At 39.8% G+C, this 27,962-nt stretch overlaps 1 protein-coding gene across 3 annotated transcripts; it reads right to left on the bottom strand.

Annotated features, from left to right (window-relative positions):
• Nucleotides 1–789: 789 nt before the first annotated feature.
• On the bottom strand, nucleotides 790–26,521 carry NMI (N-myc and STAT interactor). Of its 3 annotated transcripts, none has more exons than XM_003359414.5 (9): nucleotides 26,492–26,521; nucleotides 26,273–26,398; nucleotides 18,978–19,067; nucleotides 17,634–17,729; nucleotides 15,192–15,354; nucleotides 12,177–12,283; nucleotides 11,903–12,089; nucleotides 8,741–8,847; nucleotides 790–2,056 (listed from the first exon to the last, which is right to left on the bottom strand). In XM_003359414.5, exons 3-9 carry the CDS (start codon nucleotides 19,059–19,061, stop codon nucleotides 1,871–1,873), a joined length of 930 nt encoding a protein of 309 aa, XP_003359462.3. In that variant the 5' UTR covers nucleotides 19,062–19,067; nucleotides 26,273–26,398; nucleotides 26,492–26,521; the 3' UTR covers nucleotides 790–1,870. The 3 variants fall into 3 exon arrangements, with proteins under 3 accessions (XP_003359462.3, XP_084854775.1, XP_084854776.1); XM_084998649.1 differs by having other exon boundaries at nucleotides 26,360–26,398; XM_084998650.1 differs by lacking the exons at nucleotides 26,273–26,398; nucleotides 26,492–26,521 and adding an exon at nucleotides 22,436–22,692.
• Nucleotides 26,522–27,962: the final 1,441 nt, after the last annotated feature.

The raw sequence follows: 27,962 nt of genomic DNA, 5'->3' as shown, positions 1-27,962 counted from the left end.
TCAGATCACACATAGGTGGGATGGTGAAAGGAACCCAAAGAGAAAGTATAATTTTCTAGAATAAGTAACATTTATCAAAGCCATTGTGAAAATTTAAAATAGAACCAAATTATCTCTTTTACTGCCAGAAGAAGGCCCCCAAAAGAAACAAAAATGACTGTTTCCAACTTTGCCTTAAATATTAGGAAAAAATTATTTCTGGAGTTCCCGTTGTGGCACAGTGGTTAACAGATCCGACTAGAAACCATGAGGTTGCGGGTTTGATCCCTGCCCCTGCACAGTGGGTTAAGGATCCGGCGGTGCCGTGAGCTGTGGTGTAGGTCGAAGACACGGCTTGGTTCTGGTGTTGCTGTGGCTCTGGGGTAAGCCGGTGGCTGCAGCTCCAATTAGACCCCTAGCCTGGGAACCTCCATATACTGTGGGAGCAGTCCAAGAAATGGCCAAAAAAAAAAAAAAAATTCTGATTGGCAGCAGTCTGACACAGACTAAAAATGACACCCTCTGTTCTAGTGAGACTGTACCAATGGAAATTAAATAAGGTTCTTTAAATTTTTTGTCTTAATGCTTTGGGGAGCTTGAAATAATCCTACTATTTTCAAAGAACAACTCACACAATGAGATTTTTTTTTTCTAAAACAGTGAATATGAAGATTTATCACAAATTGCCCAGTTTGGAGACAGGATTTCTTATTCCAAAGAAAAATGTGAAAGTAATGAGTATTTCTAATGGTAGTCTAACAACTTTACAACCTAAACATAAAATATCAGAAGCAAAAACAAGTCCCCTCCTTTTCTTTAGCTTTTCCCTTTATTTATTTTAGATGGCAGGCAGCATTGGATAGGTTTAGGTTTAGAATCTCTTCTAAAAGTATTTCATTTCTGCCAGCATTTTAATATGAATTCAACTCTGTTTTTGGCGCTTCATGAAACATACTGTATTAGGATAAAAACTGTCCAAAAGTTTCCTACCAAAGAGAACTTCAGCTTCTCTGATAGGAACCTTGACTTTTACCACTTAAAGTTTCTGCAAGTTAAAAACAATGGGATGCTAATAAATGCAGTCCCTCTCCAACTAAATTTTAAACCCCTAACAGGCAGGTATAGCGTTTTTACCTTTAGGCATTTATCCATCATCATCTGGCAAGATGTGTGAAGAGCCACTAGCTTTGCACTCACCTCTATCTTTATTCCAAGGTTTTCAATCCCTTAAACTGACTCTTTCTATTATAAGTGTAAAAGAAAATTCTGGTCTTTACAAGTTCAATTTGGAAAGGGCATGTCTTGAAAGGAACTGGGGTACACTTGGCACTCTGGGTGAAGGAAAGTTCAAGAAAAAGACCACATTTGGCTCTGAGAAATAGCTTAGAAGATGTGGAATGAAATGCTGGGCAAAGTAGAAGAGTATTGTTCTTGAAGTCCCTTAAAAATTCAATAAAGTCTACAGAATCAAAATTTCTTTGGGGAAATGCTAAGAGTCAAGTCTGCATATTGGTGGACCTGGAGCCAAAAGAGAATTGGCCCACAAGACCATGACAGAATGAGCCAACATGGCAGGCAAACAATTGGATCCCTTATGGTTAGTTTCCATCGGCATGGCACCTATTCACATTCACGAACAAAATTGTTTTTAATACGGTGCCCTTTCTGCATTTGTCAACATGCAGCACAGCTGGAAAAAAAGAATTCAAAAACATAGAAATACATTTTGCATAGAAATGTGTTTTGTATAGAAGTGTATTTTGTATATAAGAATAATGGAACACTAAAGAATTAAATTTCTCATTCCTTTAAGGAAAAAAATATTCATTTTTGTCAAGCACTGACAGTTATTTGGGTTTAGAAGCTCTAATTTTCATAAGGTTCAAAGATTCTATTCTTCAAAGTATACTATGTGAGGTTGCCGGAGGGAACATCTGACCACCTCGACTTCTCCACCTCCATTCTTCTCCCGCTGAAAGTGAATGCTAATGAAATCCTCCACAGTTTCTTCATCTGTTATCTGAAGGTCTTCCAGTCCACTCAGAAGCACCGTCTTCTTAGATACTCCTGAAAATACCTAAGAAGGAAAATAGAAAAGATAAATAGAAAGATTTCCTAGGATCCGGCACAGATGGGATTAAGATGGTGGAATAGAAGGACTGGAGCTCAACTTCTCTCCTAAAAAACAACAAAATTCACAACTAAAGGCTGAGCAATCATGACCCAAATGGACCGGAAACCTTAAAAAAGATACCCTCCTCCAGAAGAAAAAGAGGAGGACACATCAAGAGGTAGGAGGGGCAATTTTGCGATATAAACAACCCCATAGCTCCAGGGTGGGAAGCTCCATAGACTGAAAACTAACTGGTTCACAGAGACTCACCTACAGGAGTGCGAGTTCTGAGCCACACTTCAAGCTCTCACGTGTGGGGATCTGGCACAGGGAGTAAGAGCCCCAGAGCATCCAGCATTGAAGGCCAGTGGGGCTTCTGCGCAAGAGCTCCACGGGACTGGGGGAAACGGAGACCCCATTCTTAAAAGGTGCACACAGACTTTCACGTGCACTGAGTCCCAGGGCAAAGCAAAGTCTCTAAGGGAATCTGGGTCAAACCTGACTGCAGTTCTTGGATGACATCCTGGGAAAACAGGGGTGAATGTGGCTTGTTGTGAGGGAAGGACATTGAAGGCAAAGCTCGGGAATATTCAGCAGCCATGCCTTTCTCTGGAGGTGGCCATTTTGGGAAAATCTGGCCCCACCTGTCAGCCAGCTGCTGAGATGCCCCAGGGCAAACAACAATCCAGGTGAGATCACAGCCCCACCCCTCAGTAAACAGGCTACCTAAAGAGCCTCAGGCACACAGTTGCCTCCCGCCCACCAGAGGGATTAGAATCAGCTCCACCTACCAGTGGGCAGGCATCAGCCCCTCGCACCAGGAAGCCTACACCAAGCCCCCATACTGACTTCAGCCACAAGGGGGGCAGACACCAGAAGTAAGAGAGGCTACAACTCTATTATCTGTAAAAAGGTCACCACACCAAAAACCTATAAAAATGAAAAGGCAGAGAACTATAACTCAGATGAGGGAGAAAGGAAAAACCCCAGAAAAACAGCTAAGCCATGAGGAGATTCTCAGCCTCCAGGAAAAAGACTTTAGATTGTTGATGCTGAAGAAGATACAAGACATTGGAAATAAACTGGAGGCAAAGATGGATAACTTACAGGAAACACTGACCAAAGAGATACAAGATATACAAGTTAAACAAGAAGAGATGCAAAATACAATAACTGAAATAAAAATTCACTAGAAGCAGCTAACAGCAGAATACAGGAGGCAGAAGAACGAATAAGCAAGGTAGAGGACAGATTAGTGGAAATTGCAGATACAGAACAGAAAAGAGAAAAAAGATTGAAAACAAATGAAGAGAGTCTCAGAGAACTCTGGGACAACGTGAAACGCACCAACATCCATATTATAGGGGTGCCAGAAGGAGAAGAGAGAGAGAAGGAGACAGAAAAAATATTCCAAGAGATAATAGCCGAAAACTTCCCTAATATGGGGAAAGAACCACTCACTCAAATCCGGGAAGCACAACGAGTACCATACAAAATAAACCCAAGGAGGAATACACCGAGACACATACTAATGAAACTGACCAAAATTAAAGACAAAGAGAAAATCTTGAAAGCAGCTAGGGAAAAGAAACAAGTAACATACAAGGGAACCCCAATAAGGCTATCAGCATCTTTTTCAACAGAAACTCTGCAGGCCAGAAGGGAGTGGCATGATATACTCAACGTGATGAAAGGAAAAAACCTCCAACCAAGATTACTCTACCCAGCAAGGCTCTCATTCAGATTTGAAGGAGAAATCAAAACCCTCACAGATAAGCAAAAGCTGAGAGAATTCAGCAACACTAAACAAATACTAAAGGAACTTCTATAGGCAGAAAAGAACAAGAGAAGAAGGAAAGGAAAAGATCAACAAAAACAAATCCAAAGTAATTAATAAAATGGCAATAAGAACATACATATCAATAATCACCTTAAATGTGAATGGACTAAACGCCCCAACCAAAAGACATAGACTGGCTGAATGGATACAAAAACAAGACCCATACATATGCTGCCTTCAAGAGACCCACTTCACTTCTAGGGACACATACAAATTGAAAGTGAGAGGATGGAAGAAAATATTTCATGCAAACGGGGATCAAAAGAAAGCTGGAGTAGCAATACTCATATCAGACAAAACAGACTTTAAAATGAAGAATATTTTTAGGGACAAAGCAGGACATTACATAATGATCAAAGGATCAATCCAAGAAGATGTTATAACAATTTTAAATATCTACGTGCCCAACACAGTTTTACCACAATATATAAGGCAACTGCTAACAACCTTAAAAGTAGAAATTGACAATAACACAATCATAGTGGGGGACTTTAACACCCCACTTACAGCAATGGATAGATCAACCAGACAAAAAATCAATAAGGAAACATAGGCCCTGAATGAAGCATTAAATCAGATGGACTTAATAGATATTTATAGGACATTTCATCCAAAAGCAACAGAATACACGTTCTTCTCAAGTGCACATGGAACATTCTCTAAGATTGACCATATTCTGGGCTACAAATCCAACCTCAGTAACTTTAAGAAAATTGAAATCATATCAAGCATCTTTTCTGACCACAATGCTATATGACTGGAAATCAACAAGAAAAAAACTGCAAAAAACACAAACACGTGGAGACTAAACAACATGCTACTAAACAACCAATGGATCACTGAAGAAATCAAAGAGGAAATTAAAAAATACCTAGAAGCAAATGACAACGAAGATACAACACTCCAAAACCTATAGGATGCAAAAGCCATTCTAAGAGGAAAGGTTACAGCAATACAAGCCCGCCTCAGGAAACAAGAAAAAGCCCAAATAAACAAGCTAACTTTACATCTAAAGCAGCTTGAGAGAGAAGAACAGACAAGATCTAAAGATAGTTGAAGGAAAGAAATCATAAAGATCAGAGCAGAAATCAATGAAATAGAAACAAAGAAAACTATAGAAAAGATCAATGAAACGAAAAGTTGGTTCCTTGAAAGATCAACAAAATTGATAAACCCCTAGCCAGACTTATCAAGCAAAAAAGAGAGAGGACTCTAATCAATAAAATTAGAAATGAAAAAGGAGAAGTAACAACGGACACCACAGAAATACAAAGGATCATAAGAGACTACTATATGCAACTATATGCCAATAAAATGAAAAACCTAGAAGAAATGGACAAATTCTTAGAAAAGTGCAATCTTCCAAGACTAAACCAAGATGAAGTAGAAAAGATGAATGGACCAATCACAAGTTCTGAAATTGAAACTGTGATTAAAAGACTTCCAACAAACAAAAGTCCAGGACCAGATGGCTTCACAGGCAAATTCTACCAAACATTTAGAGAAGAGCTAACACCTCTCCTTCTGAAACTATTTCAAAAAATTGCAGAGGAAGGGATACTCCCAAACTCATTCTATGAGGCCACCATCACCCTGATACCAAAACCAGACAAAGACTCCACAAAAAAAGAAAACTACAGGCCAATATCACTGATGAACATCAATGCAAAAATCCTCAACAAAATACTAGCAAACCACATCCAACAATACATTAAAAGGATTGTACATCATGATCAAGTGGGATTTATCCCAGGGATGCAAGGGTTCTTCAATATCCGCAAATCCATCAGTGTGATACACCACATTACAAACTGAAGAATAAAAACCATATGATCCTCTCAATAGACATGGAAAAAGCCTTTGACAAAATCCAACACCTATTTCTGATAAAAACCCTTCAGAAAGTGGGCATAACAGGAACCTACCTCAACATGATAAAGGCCATATATGACAAACCCACAGCAAACATTATTCTCAATGGTGAAAAGCTGAAAGAATTCCCACTGAGATCAGGAACAAGACAAGGATGTCCGCTCTCGCCACTACTCTTCAACATAGTTCTGGAAGTCCTAGCCACAGTAATCAGAGAAGTAAAAGAAATAAAAGGAATCCAAATTGGAAAGGAAGAAGTAAAACTATCGCTATTTGCAGATGACATGATACTATACCTAGAGAATCCTAAAGACTCTACCAGAAAACTGTTAGAGCTTATCCACGAATTTGGCAAAGTTGCAGGATACAAAATCAATACACAGAAGTCGATAGCGTTTCTATATACTAACAATGAAAAAGCAGAAAAGGAAATTAGTGAAGCAATCCTGTTTACCATCGCATCCAAAAGAATAAAATACCTAGGAGTAAACCTACCTAAAGAGACAAAAGACCTGTACTCTGAAAACTACAAGCCACTGATGAAAGAAATCAAAGATGACACAAATAGATGGAAAAATATACCATGCTCATGGATTGGAAGAGTTAATATTATCAAAATGACTATACTACCCAAGGAAATCTACAGATTCAATGCAATCCCTATCAAATTACCAAGGACATTTTTCACAGAACTTGAACAAAATATTTTAAAGTTTGTTTGGAAGCACAAACAACCCAGAATAGCCAAAGACATCCTGAAAAAGAAAAATGGAGCTGGAGGAATCAGGCTCCTGGACTTCAGACTACACTACAAACCAACAGTCATCAAAACTGCATGGTACTGGCACAAAGATAGACATATAGATCAGTGGAACAGGATAGAAAGCCCAGAATTAAATCCATACACATACAGCCAACTAATCTATGACAAAGGAAGCAAGACTATACAATGGAGAAAGGACAGCTTGTTCAATAAGTGGTGCTGGGAAAACTGGACGGCCACATGGAAAAGAAAGAAATTAGAACACTCCCTAACACCATACACAAAAATAAACTCTAAATGGATGAAAGACCTAGATATACGACCAGACACTATAAAACTCCTAGAGGAAAACATAGGCCATACACTCTCTGACATAAACGACAGCAACATCTTCTCCAATCCACCTATCAGAGTATTGACAATAAAAAGAAAAATAAACAAATGGGACCTACTCAAACTTCAAAGTTTCTGCACAGCAAAGGAAACCCTAAACAACACAAAAAGACAACCCACAGAATGGGAGAAAATCTTTGCAAGTGAATCGACTGACAAGGGATTAATCTCCAATATTTACAAACACCTTCTGCAGCTCCATACCAACAAAACAAACAACCCCATCAAAAAATGGGCAGAAGATCTAAACAGACAGTTCTCCAAAGAAGACATACAGATGGCCAAAAGACACATGAAAAGAGGTTCAACGTCACTCATTATTAGAGAAATGCACATCAAAACCACTCTGAGGTACCACCTTACACCAGCCAGAATGGCCATCATCAAAAAGTCTACAAACAATAAGTGCTGGAGAGGGTGTGGGGAAAAAGGAACCCTAGTACACTGTTGGTGGGATTGTAAATTGGTGCAACCACTGTGGAGAGCAGTATGGAGATTCCTCAGAAAACTAAACATAGAACTACCATTGACCCAGCAATCCCACTCCTGGGCATCTATCCAGAGAAAACCACGACTCGCAAAGACACATGTACTCCAATGTTCATTGCAGCACTATTTACAATAGCCAAGACATGGAAACAACCTAAATGTCCATCAACAGAGGAGTGGATCCAGAAGATGTGGTAAGTTCACACAATGGAATATTACTCAGCCATCAAAAAGAATGAAATACCAGCATTTTTAGCAACATGGATGGACCTAGAAACTATCACGCTAAGTGAAGTCAACCATACAATGAGACACCAACATCAAATGCTTTCACTGACATGTGGAATCTGGAAAAAGGACAGACTGAACTCATTTGTAGAACAGATGCTGACTCACAGACATTGAAAAACTTATGGTCTCTGGAGGAGACAGTTTGGGGGGTGGGGGGATGTGCTTGGGCTGTGGGATGGAAGTCCTGTGAAATCAGATTGTTATGATCATTATACAACTACAGATGTGATAAATTCATTTGAGTAATAAAAAAATGAAAAAAAAAGAAAGGTTTCCTAAGAGTTTTGAATTGCAAAACTTTATATCTTACCAGTTCTGCTTAATATTTTGGATGTTATCTTAGGAGTGACAAGGGGCTTCAGGAAGATTTTTCAAGCAAGAGAATGTTAGTCAGATCTGAGTTTCAGAAAAATGACTCTGGTGGCATTGTGACAAATAGAGGAAAGGAAAGAACTCTACAGACAGAAAGACCAATTAGAGAGGTAGTCAGAGGTGGAAGTGACAGGATTGAGTAACCAAATGAGTGTTGGAGGTGAGGCAAAGCCAAAAATTACAGAGCTTTCAGGATGGTGGACTGGGTAGATAGTGATGCCATTTAATACTTGAGCAGGAACAAAGGAAAGGAGCAGGTTTGGACTAAAGACAATGAGTTCAGAGAAAAGGAGCAGGAAGAGTCATTTTTGATGCCCAATGATAGCTGACACATGAGAAAAATGTATCTATGTCTCCACATACAAAAATACTGTGCCATAAGCCAAATGACTTCAGTTTTTTTTTAAAAAAACAAGTGTACAGTAAACTAAATAAGGTATGGTTTTATATTAAAATATTCTTTAACAAGATAAATTCATTCCACACCAAGCAGATATGAAGATATTATTTTGATACCCCATAATAATAAGATTCAAAAAGTAACAAAACTCATACCTTTTTATTTTTTGTGCGTGTTGGGAGGGGCAGGCAGTAAGCTCCCAAAATGGAAGAAAAGAAATGACTTTACCTGAAATTTTTCCAAATGTGTTTCCATGAATGGAGCCACCATAACTCTATGGCAGTTTTCATTTATATAAAGAGCGTAGTCTTTCATTTTCAAAATTCTGTCAGCAACTGGAAGTCAATTTTGAAATGTTATTTTATTTCTTATATCATAATCATTTTAACCAAAGTTAAAACTTCCTTCAAACAGAATATCACAATAAACAGTGACTTAAGTGATTAATTTTTAAGAAACCCTACGGTCCAACTTAAAGACTTTACAATACATAATTTTGAAAAATATAAGGCTAAAGGATAATGAAATTTAAATAGCTGGATGTTTTTTGAGCTATCAATCAATGTACAGTGGGCTGCAATGTCCTCAGATAGACCTAACTCGAGCTACATAAAATGCGATAACCATCTGCAAAAAGTAACCCAGCGATCCTAACGCGGTCTAGTATTGCCCAATCTCTCAAGACATACACATGAAAACTACAATTAGAATACTCTCTCATGGTATGCAGAAGTTCTCTAGCCAGAAACTGAACCTGAGCCACAGCAGCAACCTGAGCCACAGCAGCAACCTGAGCCACAGCGGTGACAATGCCATATCCCTAAACTATTGAGCTACCAGGGAACTCCTAATGATGTTCATCAAAGATGGGGGATGTTGAATGTCATCTAGAGAAAGTGAAGGCAAATAACAAAAAATTCATACATTTTCTCCAACACAAAAAATAATCACATTTATTCACAGCCACATTTTTCTCCTGGAGAGAAAAAGGTAATGTGTCAAGACTGCATAGTGTTTAACAGAAACAGTTCTTAAGAATGTCCACTCACTGTTTTTTTCCTCCTCATACCAGTCCACCTTGAATCAGCAATATGGTACAGTGGTGGAGAGGGCCACTGTGGAAAACAGTATGGTGCTCCCTCAAAACATTAAACATAGAATTACCGTATTTTCTAGCAATTCCAAAAAAATGTGGAAAGATACTCAACTAACCATAAATAAAAAGGGAAGTTTGGAGAGTTAGAGAAATGTCTCCATGTTTATTAAATTAATGTTGTTCTCTATTATTCTAATTTTATTTTAAAAGATATATTTTATTATGAAAAAACCTATCAGCTAACATTTTAAAATGGATTTCTATCATATGTGCAAACCCAGGAGAAGCCTTAAGAACTAGATCAACTAGAGCAAGAGATTTTTACACTGAAAATCACTTGAACATATTACCAAAAGCAGAATTTTCTATTTTTAATCATAAGAATGTAAACCTTCCTAAGATGATTTGATAAAAAGTCCATTTCTGCCTAAAAAGGGAATAGCTGTTCTACTCACCCCCTTGACTTCCTGCAATCAATTCCCTCCACCTAAGAGACCCTTGTCAATCACAATAAGTGGGATGGAAGAGACAGTTTTATGCTTTTATTCTATTTTACTTTATTTACTTTTTTGGCTGCACCGAGGCACATGGAAGTTCCTGGGGGAGGGATTGAACCCATGCTGCAGTTGGGCCCCACCACAGCTATGGCAATGCCGGATTTTTAACCCACTGCGCCATGACAGGAACTCCCTATATACATTTTAAAACACTCCTCGGAGTTCCCGTCGTGGCACAGTGGTTAACGAATCCGACTAGGAACCATGAGGTTGCGGGTTCGGTCCCTGGCCTTGCTCAGTGGGTTAACGATCCGGCGTTGCCGTGAGCTGTGGTGTAGGTTGCGGACGCGGCTCGGATCCCGCGTTGCTGTGGCTCTGGCATAGGCTGGTGACTACAGCTCCGATTGGACCCCTAGCCTGGGAACCTCCATATGCCGCGGGAGCGGCCCAAGAAATAGCAACAACAACAACAACAACAACAACAAAGACAAAAGACAAAAAAAAAATAATAATAATAAAAAAAATAAAACACTCCTCTTCCACACATCCACTGTATGATCTTGGGTAGGCTACTTACCTTGCCTAAACCTCAGTTTCCTCATCAATAGAACGGTGTATAACATATCCAGAGTGGTGCTTTGCTTTTTTGTTTTCTTTTGTTTTGTTTTTGGCTTTTTTAGGGCCGCACCTCAGGGCATATGGAGGTTCCCAGGCTAGGGGTCAAATCAGAGCTACAGATGCCAGCCTGCTTCACAGCCACACCAGATCCAAGCTGGATCTTCGACCTACACCACAGCTCACAGCAAGGCTGGGTCCTTAACCCACTGAGTGAGGCCAGGGATTTAACCAGCAACCTCATGGTTCTTGGATTCATTTCCACTGCGACACGCCAGGAAAGGAACTCCCAGAGTTGTGCTTTGGATCAGAGGAGATACATATCTAAAACATCTGGCCCCATGCCTGGCGCCTGATAAGACTATCTAAAACATCTGGCCCCATGCCTGGCACCTGATAAGACTGCACTAAGATGTAGGGACTTGAAGGTTTTTGGTTTTTGTTTGTTTGCTTGTTTTGGTCTTTTTAGGGCCACACTCACAGCATACGGAGAGTCCCTGGCTAGGGGTCGAATCAGAGCTGTAGCTGCTGGCCTACACCACCGCAGCCACAGCAACACGGGATCTGGGCCACGTCTGTGACCTACACCACAGCTCACTGCAACTCTGGATCCTTAACCCACTGAGCAAAGCCAGGGATGGAAACTGCGGCCTCACAGATGCAGGTCAGATTCGTTTCCTCTGAGCCGAGACAGGGACTTGTTATTTATAATCACCAACCTCAGTAGCATTCAAAGAAATCATTTTCAGGACGCTACCATTATATAAGGTTTTAAACAAAATCCTGTCTTGGGAGTTCCCGTCGTGGTGCAGTGGTTAACGAATCCGACTAGGAACCATGAGGTTGCGGGTTCGGTCCCTGGCCTTGCTCAGCGGGTTAAGGATCCAGCGTTGCCGTGAGCTGTGGTGTAGGTTGCAGACGCGGCTCGGATCCCGCGTTGCTGTGGCTCTGGCGTAGGCCGGTGGCTACAGCTCCGATTGGACCCCTAGCCTGGGAACCTCCATATGCCGCGGGAGAGGCCCAAGAAATAGCAAAAAGACAAAAAAAAAAAAAAAAAAAATCCTGTCTTGATGCTGCCTAATACCATTCCAAATAAGAGACGGAGAAAAGGAATACTTTCAGACACGGCAGAACACAATCTGAATGTGAGAGTTCTGTTTAACTTTCCCAGCGCGTGAATACCTCCACTTTCCACAAATGTGACGACAGCGTTCCGGGCCTGCCTGTCATACTCCACGCTCTCCACTTCTCCACCTCCGTAGCGGGACTTAGAAAAACTCAGTTCTAGCTTATCTCTCATCTGACTTTCAGGCAGTTCATCAGGAATTTCAGTAACGTTGATCTTCATTTTAGACACTTCTACGTGAACCTGGGAAATCATTTCACATTCAGAAATACAGATAAGAAAAGCACCCGTGTTTAGCAGAATTCTAAAAAGCTTTAATCACCGTGTTACCTGGAATCTGACTCCAGACTTTAATGAAACCGGCTTGGCCATAACCTTCACCTTGACACCCTGCATCTGCACGTGATGGCTCTCCATTCTGATCACGTTTTGGGCAACTGGAAAATAATTTGGGAATATTTCCAATATTTCAGTACACTTTTCCATGTTCGGTTTAACAACAAATTATTCTGAATATTTTAAATTTTCTTTCATTTTAAAGAATCTAATTTTTAAATTTTTCATAGGATTTCTAAGTGATAATGGTCTTGCCACTATATAGGATATGTTCATGTCAAAATACATCAGCAAAAATTACAGTGCAGAAATTCTCAAGTTCTAGATTGACCTCTCAAGAGGTAAGTCTGATAATTCTTCAGAAATTCATATATTACTTCAGTACCACAACATGCCCTTCCTTTCCACTGTTGACAGAATTATCAGCAAATTCCCCCCATGTATTAAAGCACAGCCAGAAATTTCTTGCATGTTGAGTAAGCTGGAAAAACTTTCATAGGTCAGTGTTATTCTGACAATCTTATTTATCATTTTTCATTCCTCCTTAATATGTTATATGTACCATAGAAATAAACATTTCTTCTTGTCCCTGTCTTTACTAAGGATTACATAACAAAGACTGCATAGGCCTGAATATCAAAGAATGAGCCTTTTGCAGGGGCTGGATGCGGGGGTCATATTTAATGACGAATTTTACTTTCCTGAAAATGCTCTTGAGATCATTCATTAAAAAGTCAATAGCTTTGAAATACTGATCACAAAACTATCAAGTCTAATTTATCCATGCAAATGGAAGAAGCTCAGTAATATAATTATGCCAAAAATCATTAGAAATCCAACAGCAACTATATGTTAGTTTAAAATGCATGTAGGTGTGTGTTTATTTTTGTGTGACATGAGAGTTTATAACACTTCAGTTGTTGATATTTGGAGCTGTTTACTCCAATTTGTCATGAAGACAAGAGATGCCCACTCCCGGTCTTATAAACCTTGAATGTGTTTATGACAACCAGATAGCACACCACAGAAAGACAGAAACGGGGTTAGAAAACAGGGCACTGTCATGTGGGAATTCAGACTCGCCGTACCATGATATGACTCTATAACTTGAATTATATAACATTTTTTTTTGGTTCATGACAATAGGCAACAACAGCAGAGAATATCAACTAATACTTAGATGATGATCTTTCCCTCCCAATCCCCACCCCCCGCCCCTCAAACTTGACGCAGTGATCTGATGTAGCTGAGAGGGACCGCTTGCGTTTCAACTTTTGTGACTCTGTCAAAAGCCAACTCCTGTCTAATTGCACAGAAGCCCAAAGGTGTCCTAGAAGAAGAGGACCTCAGAGTCATGACAAGGGTGGAAGCAGGGATGCAGCTGTTTCTGAAGAAAATCCTAATCCTGGCGTTCCCAAGGCAGTTCCTATGCAGAATCCTTGCTTCCCAAATCCATCCTTCAGTGTAACCCAATTACCACTGCCAGCTGCCAACACGGCTCCCCACTCTTCCCTCAGCTGCAGGGGTGGACCCAGGGTGGACAAAGAGTATGTGCAACACTGACCTGCCAGAAGGCCTTCTTTTTAACACTGATTTTCAAGCTATAGCAACAAACCAGGCCTCAGGAGACCGGAGTCATAATCATAGATTTCCAGAATCTGAGTACCAAAGGGCTTGTGAAGACCACCAAACTTGAATTTACTCTACAAAGATGAGAATAAAGGCCCAGATGGTGGCCTGCCTCAGAGGAATGCTGATCCAGGAGAAAACACAAGGGTACTAAAGGTTTGGCTCTCAGCTCTGCAATTTATCACTTGTATTGACCTTGAGCAAGTTCCTTATCTTATATAAGCTTCTGTTTCCTTATCTGAAAAATTCCTAATGTGGAAGTTCCCATTGTGGCTCAGTGGTTAAGAACCTGAATCATATCCATAAGGATGCGGTTTGATCCTTGGCCTTGCTCACTTGGTTAAGAATGCAATGTTACTGCAGGCTGCAGCATAGGTGGTAGATATGGCTCGGAGCTGGTGTCGCTGTGGCTGTGTGTAGGCTCGCACCTGCAGCTCTAATTCAATCCCTAGCCTGGAAACTTCCATATGCTGCAGGTGCAGCAACCCCCCTCAAAAAAAAAAAAATCCTAATATGGAACAATGACAGCTAACATTTATTAAGTGTTATGAGTACAGACACTGCACTAAGTATTTTCCAACATTTCTCATTTACTACTCAAAGCAACTCCACGAGGTAAGTACTGCCACAAAGCCTATCATAAAATAAATCTGAGATTTATAAAGAACCCAACCCAAATCACACTTTGGGAAAGGGGCAAAGCTGCTGCTCAAAGCCAGGTGCTTCTCATTAGGGTGCCCCCAGCTCTCAAGAGGGTCCCACACCAGGGCGGACACAGCAAACATCAGATCTCACCTGAATTTCTGACTCCAGAGCTCCTTCTATTCACAGGCCTTATGCCCTTAGGTAAATCACTCAAACACTTGAGAACACATTCTCTTAGCTCTAAAACAAAAATAGAGCTAAGAGAACTCATTGCTGTATAGTATTCCATTGTGCGAATACATTCCATTGTGTAACTCTCCTATCCTATTGCTTTACAGAGTCATCTGAATACAAAATGAGATAATGTCTATGAGACCCCTCTTGAGAAGTGTGTAGAGCTCTGTTAGCTTGAAACATTATTCCCGGTATTATCATTTACAGGGAGCAGGTGAAGGGGAAAGATGCTCCTATTGGACATCACAATACCTGGCCTTGAGTCCCAGAGTCATCATGTTCTGAATGAGTGATCATTTTAAGTCACTTAACATCTCAGAGTCAGTTTTCTCATCTGTGAAAAGGGGATAATTATACCTACCTCAGGGTGTTGCTAGGAGGATGAGATGGAATGATAGATGGAAAAACTGTAAAGCAATCATTAAGCATCTATGAAAACTCTTGGAAAGTCGCAGTGTTTTCCAGAGGTTACACCATCCAATTTTTGAACAATAGTCATACCTTCTTCTTTTTCAAAGGTGATAAGTGCTTGTCCTTTTTGTAGCTCATAAGGGACTTTTGAGCTCACTTGACATGAATAGGAGATATTTGAAAACTGTCTGTCACTCTCAGGATTCTCTAAGGATGTGAACTTTATCTTTGTTTCAGGAATATCCTCGTGAATCTAATTCAAACAGAAATGTGCGATTAAAATCAAGACAAGAAATAACCTAAGTCCTTCCAATAATAATGTGATTTGATCATCCAATAATTCACTCTCCATTGACTTCAGAACCCCACAGAATACTGAGTATGGTTTTATTTAATATCCTGGGAATTTTCCAGGTAAGTACTCAGTCATATAGTCAGATGCTGATCCTTTCGTATTATTTCACAGATGAAACTGTAAGTACGTAATCTCTTATTTTTTCTAATCAATGTTTAAACTGGTCAATATTGTCTGGTGTTTGATTCTAAAGCCTACATCTTTTCTGTAGAAAAGTAGCTTTTAAGCAACGGTGCCCATAATAGGCTATCTCACAAGTGAATCATCACACAGTATGTTTCCCGTCACTGCCAGAGGTATGAAATAGAATGAAGTGTATAGTACAGTTATTTTGACAGCAAACTCAGATCATTTTATCCAAAGGAAAGACTCTTGAATTCAGTGACTTAAACTCATCACATTTAAACACCTGCCATCCACCAACTTCTTAACCTTTACCAAAACTTGGGTTTATAAAAATGTGAAAGGACACTATCAACAAGATTGGTAGTGTGGAAGATGAAGTTAAGTGGTTGTACTTAGCTGCTTAGACTCACTGAGATTAACAGACACATAACAACTACACATAAATGCACAAAGAGTCAGGTTTTGTCTTTTTTTCTTTTTCCTTTTTTTTTTTGGTCTTTTCTAGGGCCACATCCGCCACATATGGAGGTTCCCAGGCTAGGGTTCTAATCAGAGCTGTAGCCGCCGGCCTACACCAGAGCCACAGCAATGTGGGATCCGAGCCGAGTCTGCAACCTACACTAAAGCTCACGGCAACTCTGGATCCTTAAACCACTGAGCGAGGCCAGGGATTGAACCTGCAACCTCATGGTTCCTAGTTAGATTCGTTAGCCACTGCAACTCACAATAGGAACTCCATGAGTTAGCTTTTGGATTTCTATTTCCCAAGGTTATTCTATATGTTGAAAGCAAAAGTTGCAACGAGATTAGAAATATCCAATGAGTCATTTGATCTAATCTGATATTTATTCTACATCTCTACATGTAACTTTCGTAGAATTTCTGATTCCCAAAAGTCTGATTTCAAAATGATCAGCAATGTTGTTTCGCAGAGTGTTTCCCAATAATGTAGAAATAGCCAGTATACCCTGAGATGTCAGGAGCTTTCTGGAGTGACAGTGAGAGTTCCTGCTTCTAGTCTCGGGCACACTGTGGCAGAGGGCAATTCACTTATGCTCTCTGGACCCCAGTTTCAGTCCTCTCTAAAGTAGATCAACTGAGCTGACTGGGTTCCCAAGGCCCTTTGAATTGCAGGTCTCAATATTTCTGGCTCCAGTCTGAGAAGTAAACAGAATCTTAACAGAGACTTCTCTAAGTCTCACAAACACAGGAAACCTCATTTTCTGATATTCAATACCCTATCCCCCATTACAGAAACAAAAAGTGACAATGCTTTTAGTATTTAAATTGTTTAAAGTAAGTATTTTTTAACAGTGTGAACTGTTATGAAGAAAAAAGGAATAAAAGTTATGTCTAATTCAGACACAGGAAAACTTAAGAGAGAATTTAAATGGTGAAGATATTCATCCAACTTTTTTTTTTTTTTTAAGTGAAACTCACTTAAATTACTTGGACGAGGAGAGCAATGAAAGAACTTAGTGAGAAGACCAGGAATCTGATCCAAAAGTGATTGATAATGACCATCATTTTTTGGGTTTTTGTATTAACATATACGTGAATATTCAAATATGCATTAGCATAAACAAGAGGCAGTTTTCCAAAGTGATCACACATCTGCGACCAGCACCCAAATCAATAATCAGAACAAGACCAACATCCCAGAGGCCCTCTTGGGTCCCCTTCACCTGCCTCTAGTAACCACCATACTAACATCTAACATCCTTCTTTTGTGCTCTATTTACATGGAAGCATGTTATGCCTGCTTTTACCTTTTTTGGCTCAATATTGTGTTTATGAAATTCATCCACGTTATTGCATGTAATTGTAGTTTGTTCATTCTCATTGCTGTGTAGTATTCCATTGTGCAAATACACCCCAATTTATTAATTCATTCTACTTTGGAGGAACAGTTGGGTTTTCAGTTTGGAATGCTACAAATGGTGCCACAGATGACCATAATGTTTTAGAAATGAATTCTGTATAATTAAATTGCTTTTTCTGAAAAATGAAATCTGTTAAAAATGTGATACACAAAATAATTAAAGGGGTACCTGGGAGTTTGTGGTGGTCTCTTGTAACTCAGCTTCAAGTTTTTGGAGCTCTTCTGTTAACTGAATATTTTCCTTTTCAAGTTCATCAATTAATTTCTAAAAATAAAACAAAATAACACCAAAAATTTAAACAGCCCTGACCTAATTTTTCTAAATGAACTCGAAAGAAGCAAAATTTCTCTCACTCTGAACAAGGCAAAGAAAGACACTGACAGTCTCAAAGTAAATCTGATCACATGAATAATAAATTTGTTGAAGGTTTTATATCATCACCTGTCAGATTTTCCTATCATTGCCAAGGATTATTATCTCCATTATACACACAAGGAAACCACCTTAAACACCAAACCAAAATCAGAGAAATGTTTGTGGTAGGGCAATGACTGAGACACGTATCTTCTAAATCTTAGGTCAGTGCTCTATGAACTCCTTGGCTATTTGTGACCAGAACATGACTTCTAAATTGCACTTATAGTAGGCTGGGGCAATTTTTTTAAAAAATCATTTTGCTGTGGTTCCCATAGTATAGCTGCCTTGACATGCCAGACAGATGGCTTTGGGTAAGTGATTTGAGTTACCTGAGCCTCCATTCCCCCTTGGGCCTGATCAGATAATTGCTAAGCTCTTATCTTCTAGGTGCAAATCAAAGAAATGAGAAAGGAAGGAAAAAGCAGCTAATGTTGTAAGCTATATAAGAGAAAGAAGAGAAACATGATTCTTCTTGTAACTCGTGAATAACGGAAGTAAAAATATTTTGAAAACCCTAGTATTCTCCTAAATTCAAGTTAATGTTGGAGAAAGACATATAAAACATGTCTTGCTGCAAAACTTAGAGATAAGCTAATTTTCTTTTTTCTTTTTCAGTAGTACCCACAGTATATGGAATTTCCCAGCTGGGGATCAAATCTGAGCTGCAGCTATGACCTACATCAGCACAGCTGTGGTAATATTGGAAGCTTCACTGCACCAGGCTGGGGATTGAACCCTTGCAGCCTCAGAGACAACATTAGATCCTTAACCCACTGCACCACAGCAGAAACTCTCATAATTTTTTTTTTTTTTTTTAAGGGCCGCACCCATGGCATATGGAGGTTCCCAGGCTAGGGGTCTAACCAGAGCTACAGCTGCTGGCCTACACCACAGCCACAGCAATGCCAGATCCGAGCTGCATCTGCAACCTACACCACAGCTCATGGCAACACCAGATCCTTAACCCACTGAGCAAGGTCAAGGATCGAACCCGCAACCTCATGGTTCCTAGTCAGATTCGTTTCCACTGTGCCACAACAGGGACTCCTTATATAAATTAATTTTTAATAGTACTTAGTATTTTTCCCTTTTTACCTGGTTTTGTTCATCTTTCATAACTTCTTCAGCTGGCCATTCCTCCTTAAGATCTTGTTTTTTTTCCTTTTCATCCGTTGCCATGATTCCCTAATATTATAAAAAAACAAATAATTTAAAAATAGTATAAACACATAAATTCAAGAAGAAAAAATAACTTTTGTTCTCTTATGGAAGAAACATCTCTTCTTTGCTCTATCTTTTTTCCTATCATCCAAGTCTTTATTATTATGTGGCTTATATACAAAGTATATTTCAAATAATTTTCACATCTATAAATATATAAAAGGGTTCTAAAAATCCTTTGCTCTTTAACACTGTAATATAAAATGATGAGTGTTAATATTCCTTTGTAGTTCACATCTCAATCAATTATTGCTCCATTTTAAAGGATTATTATTTTGGTCTTCTAGACTTTTTCAAAGGTTTTTTGTTTTTCCTCTCTTTTTTGCCACCCCATGGCATAAGGAGTTCCCGGGCCAGGGATCATATCCCAGCTTCGGGTGTGACCCATGCCAAAAGCTGTGGCAACACCAGATCCTTTAACCCACTGTGTTGGGCTAGGGATCGAACACGCATGCCGGTGCTGCAGAGACGCTGCCAATCCCACTGCACCACAGTGAGAACTCCTAGATTTTCTAAGGTTTTTATTTAAATATTTAATTTTCCCTATTACAGTCCCCAACTGTAACTGGAGTAAAAAGACCTCCAAACACACTTCCTCTATGTGTACTGGGGTTCTTACCTGGAGATTTCACAAACCCTGCCCCTGAGACCATACTTGGACAGGAAAAAAATTTCTCCTTTACTTTTCTTTTTCTTTCTTTTTCTTTCTTTTTTCTTTTCTTTTTTTTTTTGTCTTTTAGGGCCATACCTGAGGTATACGGAGGTTCCCAAGCTAGGGATCTGATTAGCGCTGTAGCCACTGTCCTACACCACAGCCACAGCAATGCCAGACCGAGCCATGTCTGCCACCTACACCCCAGCTCACAGCAACGCTGGATCCTCAGCCCACTGAACAAGGCCAGGGATCGAATCCGCATCTTCAGGGATACTAGTCAGACTCGTTTCTGCTGAACCATGATGGGAACTCCTCCTTTATTTCCAATAACCTCTGACTGAAGCAGCATTCTCTTCAAATATGAGTACAGGCAATAAGGCACATGGAAATAACCTAAGTGTCCACCAATGGATGAATGGATAAGGAAGTGGTGGTGTGTGTGTACATAAATATATATACACGCACACCAACACTTAGGTAATATAATTATATAATAATATGTAATTATATAAAGTAATTATAATTATATAGAAATAACACAAAAATACAATTATAAAAATTATATTATTATATAACACTAACAATTATAATAATCATATAGTAAATATAATATATAACATTATATTATTATAATGTAATAATTATATTACATAGTAAATATAATGATATATATAATGTTAATATATTACATTATTCAGCCATTAAAAAATTAGGAAATTTGGAGTTCCTGTCGCGGCGCAGTGGTTAACAAATCCGATTAGGAACCATGAGGTTGTGGGTTCGATCCCTGCCCTTGCTCAGTGGGTTAAGGATCTGGCGTTGCCATGAGCCGTGGTGTAGGTCGCAGACGGGGCTCAGATCCCGCGTTGCTGTGGCTCTGGCGTAGGCTGGCAGCTACAGCTCCGATTAGACCCCTAGCCTGGGAACCTCCATATATGCCACGGGAGCAGCCCAAGAAATGGCAAAAAGACCAAAAAAAAAAAAAAAAAAAAAAAAAGGAAATTCTACCATTTGCAACATGGAAGGACCTTCATAGCATTATGCTAAGTTAAATTAGTTAGATCAAAAAAAGAAAAATACTGTATTATTTCACTTACTATTTGTAGTTACCAGAGTCAGAGGGTAATAGGAGGGAGAATTGGAGGAAGGTAGTCAAAAGGAACAAATTTCTAGTCATAAGTAGTAGGGCTGTCACCTATAACATGATGATTATAGCTAACATTACTATATGATCTGCAGGGAAGTTGTTAAGAGAGTAAATCCTAGGTGTTCTCATCACAAGGAGAATTTTTTTGTCTTTTTTTGTCTTTTCTTTTTATTATAGCTATATGACAAGATGGATGTTAGCTGAACCTACTATGGTGATCATTTCATAATATGTGTGAGTCAAACCATCATGCTGTAAATCATCATGCCTATACAGTGGTGCATGTCCATTATTTCTCAATAAGACTGGAAAAAAAAGAAGCGGTCATGTAGCACCCAGATCTTGGTTTCTTTTTCTTTTTCTTTTTGCAAGCAAGCAAAGTCTTTATTACAGGAAAGCAAATAGCTCCCAGGACAGCTGGGAGGAGGAAGAAGAGTCCCCCCGCCCCCACTGTCCTATAGAGGTTCTATCTCTTAAAGATGGGGGTTACCAATGTGGGGCAGATCTTAGTTTCTAATCTATTCTCCAGTAAAAGGAGCTAGGGCTCCTTTGAGCCTGACTACACTGCTGGGACAGGAAATATCCAAGATGAGCCTGCAGCTCCCAATGGCCAAAGGTACATAAACAGGATTTATCAAGTAAGTAAATATATGGGGGATAATAAGAGCCAACTTTTTCACTCTCAGGTAAGATGATTGTAAATACAGAAAGGGAGAAAAATAGAATGAATGCTATGGATTGAAACTGGAGATATCAGTATAATCTCCTTATTTCTGATAAATTGATAGAAAAGTACAAAAATTTAAATATAGATTTAAGGAGTTCCCTTTGTGGCTCAGCAGTAATGAATGTAACTAATATCTATGAGAATGTGGGTTTGATCCCTGGCCCTGTTCAATGGGTTAAGGATCCGGCGTTGTTGTGCCTGAGGTGTAGGTCTGAAGCTGCAGCTCCAATTCAACCCCTAGCCTGGGAATGGTGGGGTTGAATATGCCTTGGGTCCGGTCCTAAAAAGACCAAAATACACACACACACACACACACACACACACACACACACACGAAGTTTGTGTGTGTGTGGCAGGAGGCTGGGGGTGGGTGTCATATTCCCTAGTCCTATCTGCTAAAAGGGCCTGGAAACAAAGACAATAGCAATGAGCACATCAAGCACCAGAATTTGGTTTCTAATACTATTCTCAGCTGCCAGGAACCAAGGCTATTCAGAGAAATGGCTGATTCTAGAACTGGGACAGGAAAGCACAAAATAAGCATTTATGATGCCGGAACACAAGAAGTGCTCAAAGAATGATGAGGATATGTCACAAGAGCTTAGAGTCCAGCTTAATAAGGTTCTCACTGGCCAAATCTGGGAATCAATGAAGCATAAAAATAAACAATGATTCACTGAGTAAAATGGAGAACTGTGAGTCCACACCAGTGTAGCTAGATAGATAGAGAGATACATAGATATCTTAGATACATAGATATTTTGGTGAGGAAAGAACCATTTGGTTAGTTTCAAAATACTTACCCACAAGTACTGCTAACCAAATTCCAGTGCAATCCCAATTACTTGGTTACGCATTTTGAGCACTCACCAGTCCTGGCATTGACAAGCCCTTGAAGGAGAGCAACACCTTCAGCGGGGATAAATATCTGCTTGCCTTTTTGCAGTGAATATGTCAAGCTGACCTACAAGAATACAAAAACCTGCGAGGGCTGACATTTTGTTTTGTGCTCTAAGGTATGCTCTAGTTCCTTAGGAATGTTACTAGAACAGTACCCCAAAGAGTTAGGAACATTATTTGTACTCAGTAAATGATTCTTTCTAATTGAGTTAAAATTTCCTTACAGGGAACAACCTGTTCTTGAACTTCATATAAGTGGAGTCATTTAGAACGTACCCTTTTATATGTGCTAGCAGTTTTTTAAAATTTTTGTATTTAAGTATAGTCGACCTACAATGTTGTGCCAGTTTCAGCTGTACAGCAAAATGACCCAGCCATACATATATATACATTCTTTTTCTCATATTATCTTCTATCATGGTCTATCCCAAGTGATTGGATATAATTCCCTATTGTGCTAGAGTTTTTTTGTTGTTTTTTAAAAAAAAATTTTTTATTACTCACATGAATTTATCACATCTATAGTTGTATAATGATCAGAACAATCCAATTTCATGTGCTAGAGTTTTAAGCTTAGCATGTTTTGGAGATTTTCCCATGTTATTGCATGTATTAGTAGGTTGTTCCTTTTTATTGCTGTGTGGTAATAAAAAAGTGAATCATCACAATTTGTTTATCCATTCTCTTATTGATGGATATTTGGTTGTTTTCAGTTTGGAGCTGCTATGAATAAAGCTTCCCAAAACAAAACAAAAACAAACAAAAGAAATACTTCCCCACAAAGCACTTACTAATTTCAAAGGGCAAAAAGAGTAACTTTACCGTGAAGAAGCCAGGCAGACACCATCATAATGAAGTAATCAAAGTAAATAATGAGATACATCAAAATCATCTGATAGGTGATAGGCACACTGAGAACACAGCATGACTTTTATGATATTCCTGCGAAAGATGCATAATCTGAATCCAAACATGAGGAAACAAGAGACTAACTGGCCTGTCCTCTTCAAAAGCGTCAAGTTCATGAAAGCCAAGGAAAGACTGAGAAACTGTCCCAGACAGTACACTTAAAGAGACATCACAACTAAACACAACACATAATTCTGAACTGGGTCCTTTTCTCATATAAGATATCATAGGGACAAATTGCAAAATTTGAGTTGGATCCAAAGATTAGGTGGCAGTAATGTATCAACATTAATTTCCTGATTTTGACCACTGTACATCTTTTCTGTAGAAATAAACATTCAGAATTCCAGGGCAATGGGTCATAAAGTTGAAAACCTACTCTCAAATAACTCAGGAAAAAGAAAAGTTGTTACTTGCAACTTTTCTGTAAATTTGAGAGGGTTCAATAATAAAAAAGATGGGGAGCAGAAACAAATCTGACTAATTACCATGAGGTTGCAGGTTCGATCCCTGGCCTCGCTCAGTGGGTTAAGGATTCCAAGTTGCTGTGGCTGTGGTATAGGCTGGGAGCTGTAGCTTCAATTCGACCCCTAGCCTGGGAACCTCCATATGCCATGGGTGTGACCCTAAAAAGACAAAAAATAAAATAAAATAAAATAAAACAAAATAAATTAAAAAGATGGGAGTTCCTGCATGGCATAGCAGGTTAAGGACGTTGCGTTTTCACCGCAGCAGTGGTTGCTGCTGTGGCACAAGTTCAACCCCTGTGGCCTCCCCTCCCCAAAAAATAAAAATAAAACAACTTTAATAAATGAAAATAATTTAAAAGATATATTAGTAGCTCTTGATTGCATCAACAACTGCATAGTCCTTATAACAGTGTTCACCCAAGGTCGTACACAATCTAACCCCAACTTACTTCCCAGTCTTCCTAGTCCATTTATACAACTCCTGGACCAAGTCCCTTAACCACATTGATGTCTCTAAGGGTTTCTCTTCTCCTTCCTGTCCCTCAGTGTCACATCCTTTCTCCCCTCCCAACCTTAATCTCCACCTGAGATTCAACATTCATCCCAACCCCCCCCCCAAGTTCTTGAAGCTTCTTCTGATTCCCCCAAAGGACGTTACTTCTCTCCCTATTACCTCTTTGGGGGAACTTTAATTATTTGTGCATCTGCATCATTGTCCATGACTGTGTCATGACCTTGAGGACAGGGACCGTGTCCACTCCTTGTATCCATTCAGAGCACAAGTTCACACTCAGAAAACACTCAATATTTATAGAATTGTGTGATATCTTGATCCAGATATCTGTTATGCTCAGTACATCCCAAGTACATGAGGTTCTCTTATTATGCTTCCAAAAAACAGAAGCTGTAACATTATTTGCATTTTTTTTTTTTAGGTCTATACTCTTAAGACCTTGTAGTAAAGGCTCTCGATAATATATTTAATTCATATAAATGGTCTACTACATAAGATCCTCAAAACTTCTTACAGCATATCTAGCATCTGGATACTTTCCCTCTTGGCATGAATGGGAATAGTTTTTCTTTTATGCAATCAGATGGTGGGCAGAATAATGGCTTCCCTTAAAGATGCCCATATCCTAACCTCAAGAATCTGTGAATATGTTAGGTTACTTACAAAGGAGAATTAAGGCTGTTGACTGAATGAAGATTGATAATCAGGTAGATTTAAAATATAAAGATTTTCCTGGATTCTTGGTGAGGACAAATGTAATCACAGCGTCCTTCTTCAAAGAGAAAGAGGAAAGCAGAAGAGCAGAATCTGAGTGAAATGTGACAAGAGAAGAATGATCAGAGATGCAACATTGCTGGCTCTGAAGACAGAGAAAGAGCACGACGGAGCCAAAGAAGGTGAGCAATCTAAAGAAGCTGAAAGAGAGAAAGAAAGCAGATTCATCCCATTAGCCTCCAGAAGGGAAGGCAGCCTACAGATACCTTGATTTTAACCCAAGGACCCCCAACTGGACATCTAACGTATAGAATTTTAATAGAATATACTTAGGGCTCTTAAAGCCTTTAAGTCCGTAGGGATGTATGGCAGTGAATGAAAAAACTAATACAAACCGCCTCCACCAATTTATTACCTATTTCCCTAATATACTCGTATCACTCTGGTGCCCGGCCTAATAGAATTAAGTCTTCCCACACGCATGCCTGGCAGCAAAAAGAAAGGAACGAGGTGAAGGGGAAACAGAGGTGGTGATTAATGATGATATAAATAATTTAAAAAAAAAAACCTTATGCTTGTTTTATAGACAAGGAAACACCGCCTTCTTTTGTGGATGTCTCTTTCTAAAAGTCCCTGCGTATTCGTAAAAGTGAGGCACGACTGCCAAACCCTGAGCCTGCCAAGAGCGTAAATCTCATTAAGGGATTCTTTTTCCGAAGAACCATCTCCAGAGACACTAGAAGAACAGTGGGGAAACACAAACCGTGTTAAGTTTCAATTTCCGAAATGAAGCAAAGCAAAGGAAACTGGGTCAGAGGCCGGTACGGCACAGAGAAGGCCTCGTGGGCCGGGCAGGCGCGTCCGCTCGCTTGCAGGGCGGTCCCCGCGACCCCGGCTGCGGGCTGCGCAGGAGCACGGCGGTGGGGCTGGGGCTAGGGGTCCCGCAGAGCCGCTGACCACCCGCGCCCCGCCACCACCCCCGCCCCGCCACGCCTGCTCTCGGCCCGGCATTCCCCACCCTCCTCCCACCACGAGGTCCCCGGCCCCGCAGATCTCGCCGGGATGCCACACATGGCCCGTCCAGCCCATGACTAAGAAGAGCCCGGCAGCGGGGGAACAAGGCGCCCACTTACCCGCCTCGGGCGGCCAAGCGCGGCGACCCGCTTCCGGAACACTCCCTGGCTGCGCGCTGGGGCTGCCTGGTCGGAAGTACCTTGTACCTTTTTCAAGTGGGTGTCCTCGGGCTCAACAATTTGATGCTTTAAAAAAAAAAAGTAAGAAAGAATGAATTAAAAGAGAAGTAAACTACTCAAATAATGCCTTTCAATCTAGCCACTGCTCGAATGCCAAACCTGTTGTCTCCAATGATTGGTCACTAAGTTATACTTATTTTCACTTTCGATATTTAAAACGTGGTGGTTTTGTTTTTGTTTTGAGAATCTCTTCCTAGAGTATTCCTGTAGTTTCCCTAGATGCTGATTTTAGAACATGTTTTAAAAACCACTCCTTTGTATGTGTATTACAGGACGTATTTTTGGAAAAGTGGATAGAAAACAAAAGTGAGAGTCTCTCACACGATGGTATAACTCTCCCTGTAATTTGCTGGTCTTTATAACCTTAATCTACAAGTGTTTGCAGCCAGCAAGGTCTGCTTTTGTGCATTTCTTTTGCAACTTCCCAGGAAGTTGGGAAAGCTGTGATGTTCTGTGGGTTTCTATGACCTGTGTCCCTTGAAAGTTGTCTTATCTTCTTTTGTTTTGTGGTGAAGCTTGTAAATAAATACCTCACTAGGTGTGATCTTCTTTGAAATGGAAAACATCTGGTTTATTTCAAGAGTTGCAGGGTTTCTTAATCCTGCAAAAAGAACCACCCCACAGCTGTACTTGGTTGTAAATAGAGCCAGGAAGGAGACATATCAAAATGACTTCCAGGCATCAGTTCTAGTCTATAGTGCTATGCAATCATATGTGATAACTGATACAGTGATCTAAAAGATTAACCAAAGCCGAATTCCTTTACGTCAAGAATATTGATGGCAATCAGTTAAAAGTATCCTTTCTAAGTGAGAAAAATTAAGTGGTGCTTGGACATTTGTGCTCATCAGCCCAGTTAGAAAAGTCCCAACACTCCACCTGCTGCAGCCTGAGAACTACTTTTGTTCTCCCGTTGAATTTTAGAAAACATGAACTCTAGAATTTATTTAGTTCAAACTTCATTTCTTCTTTTTGTTTTTTATAAGAAGATACTAAGCAATAGGATCATGACCAGAACAGGATTCATGTAAGTTTGACTTCAATCCTGTGAGAGGATAAGGGATGCAGGTATTAGGGAAGACTTTGCCCACTCACCTGCTACGGCTGAGCCATGTGTAACAATCTGAAAGCAACTCTTCTTCAAATCCAGTACTCTGCAACACTGGGTTCTGAAAATGAATAGTCAGTTCCCAGATGTGTTTTTCTTTTAAAGTATGGTTGATTTACAATATTGTGCCAATTTGTGCTGTACAGCAAAGTGACCCAGTCATACATCTTTATACATTTTTATTTTTTTGTCTTTTGTCTTTTTTAGGGCTGCATTCTCAAGCATAGGGAGGTTCCCAGGCTAGGGGTTGAATCGGAGCTGTAGCTGCCAGCCTATACCACAGCCACAGCATCTCAGGATCCAAGACACTTCTGCAACTTACATCACAGCTCACAGTAAGGCCAGATCTTTAACCCACTGAGAAAGGCCAGAGATTGAACCCACATCCTCATGGATCCAAGTCAGGTTCGTTAACCACTAAGCCATGGCAGGAACTACTCTATATACATTCTTTTTCTCACA

This window comes from Sus scrofa, chromosome 15 (genome assembly GCF_054392235.1).
Source record: "Sus scrofa isolate SSC_HxYL_T2T_F1_AM1 chromosome 15, Sscrofa_HxYL_maternal_Yorkshire_Landrace_v2.0, whole genome shotgun sequence".
Lineage (NCBI taxonomy): Eukaryota > Metazoa > Chordata > Mammalia > Artiodactyla > Suidae > Sus > Sus scrofa.
Note: the sequence above shows the minus strand (reverse complement) of the source record. Positions and strands in the feature narration are given on the sequence as shown.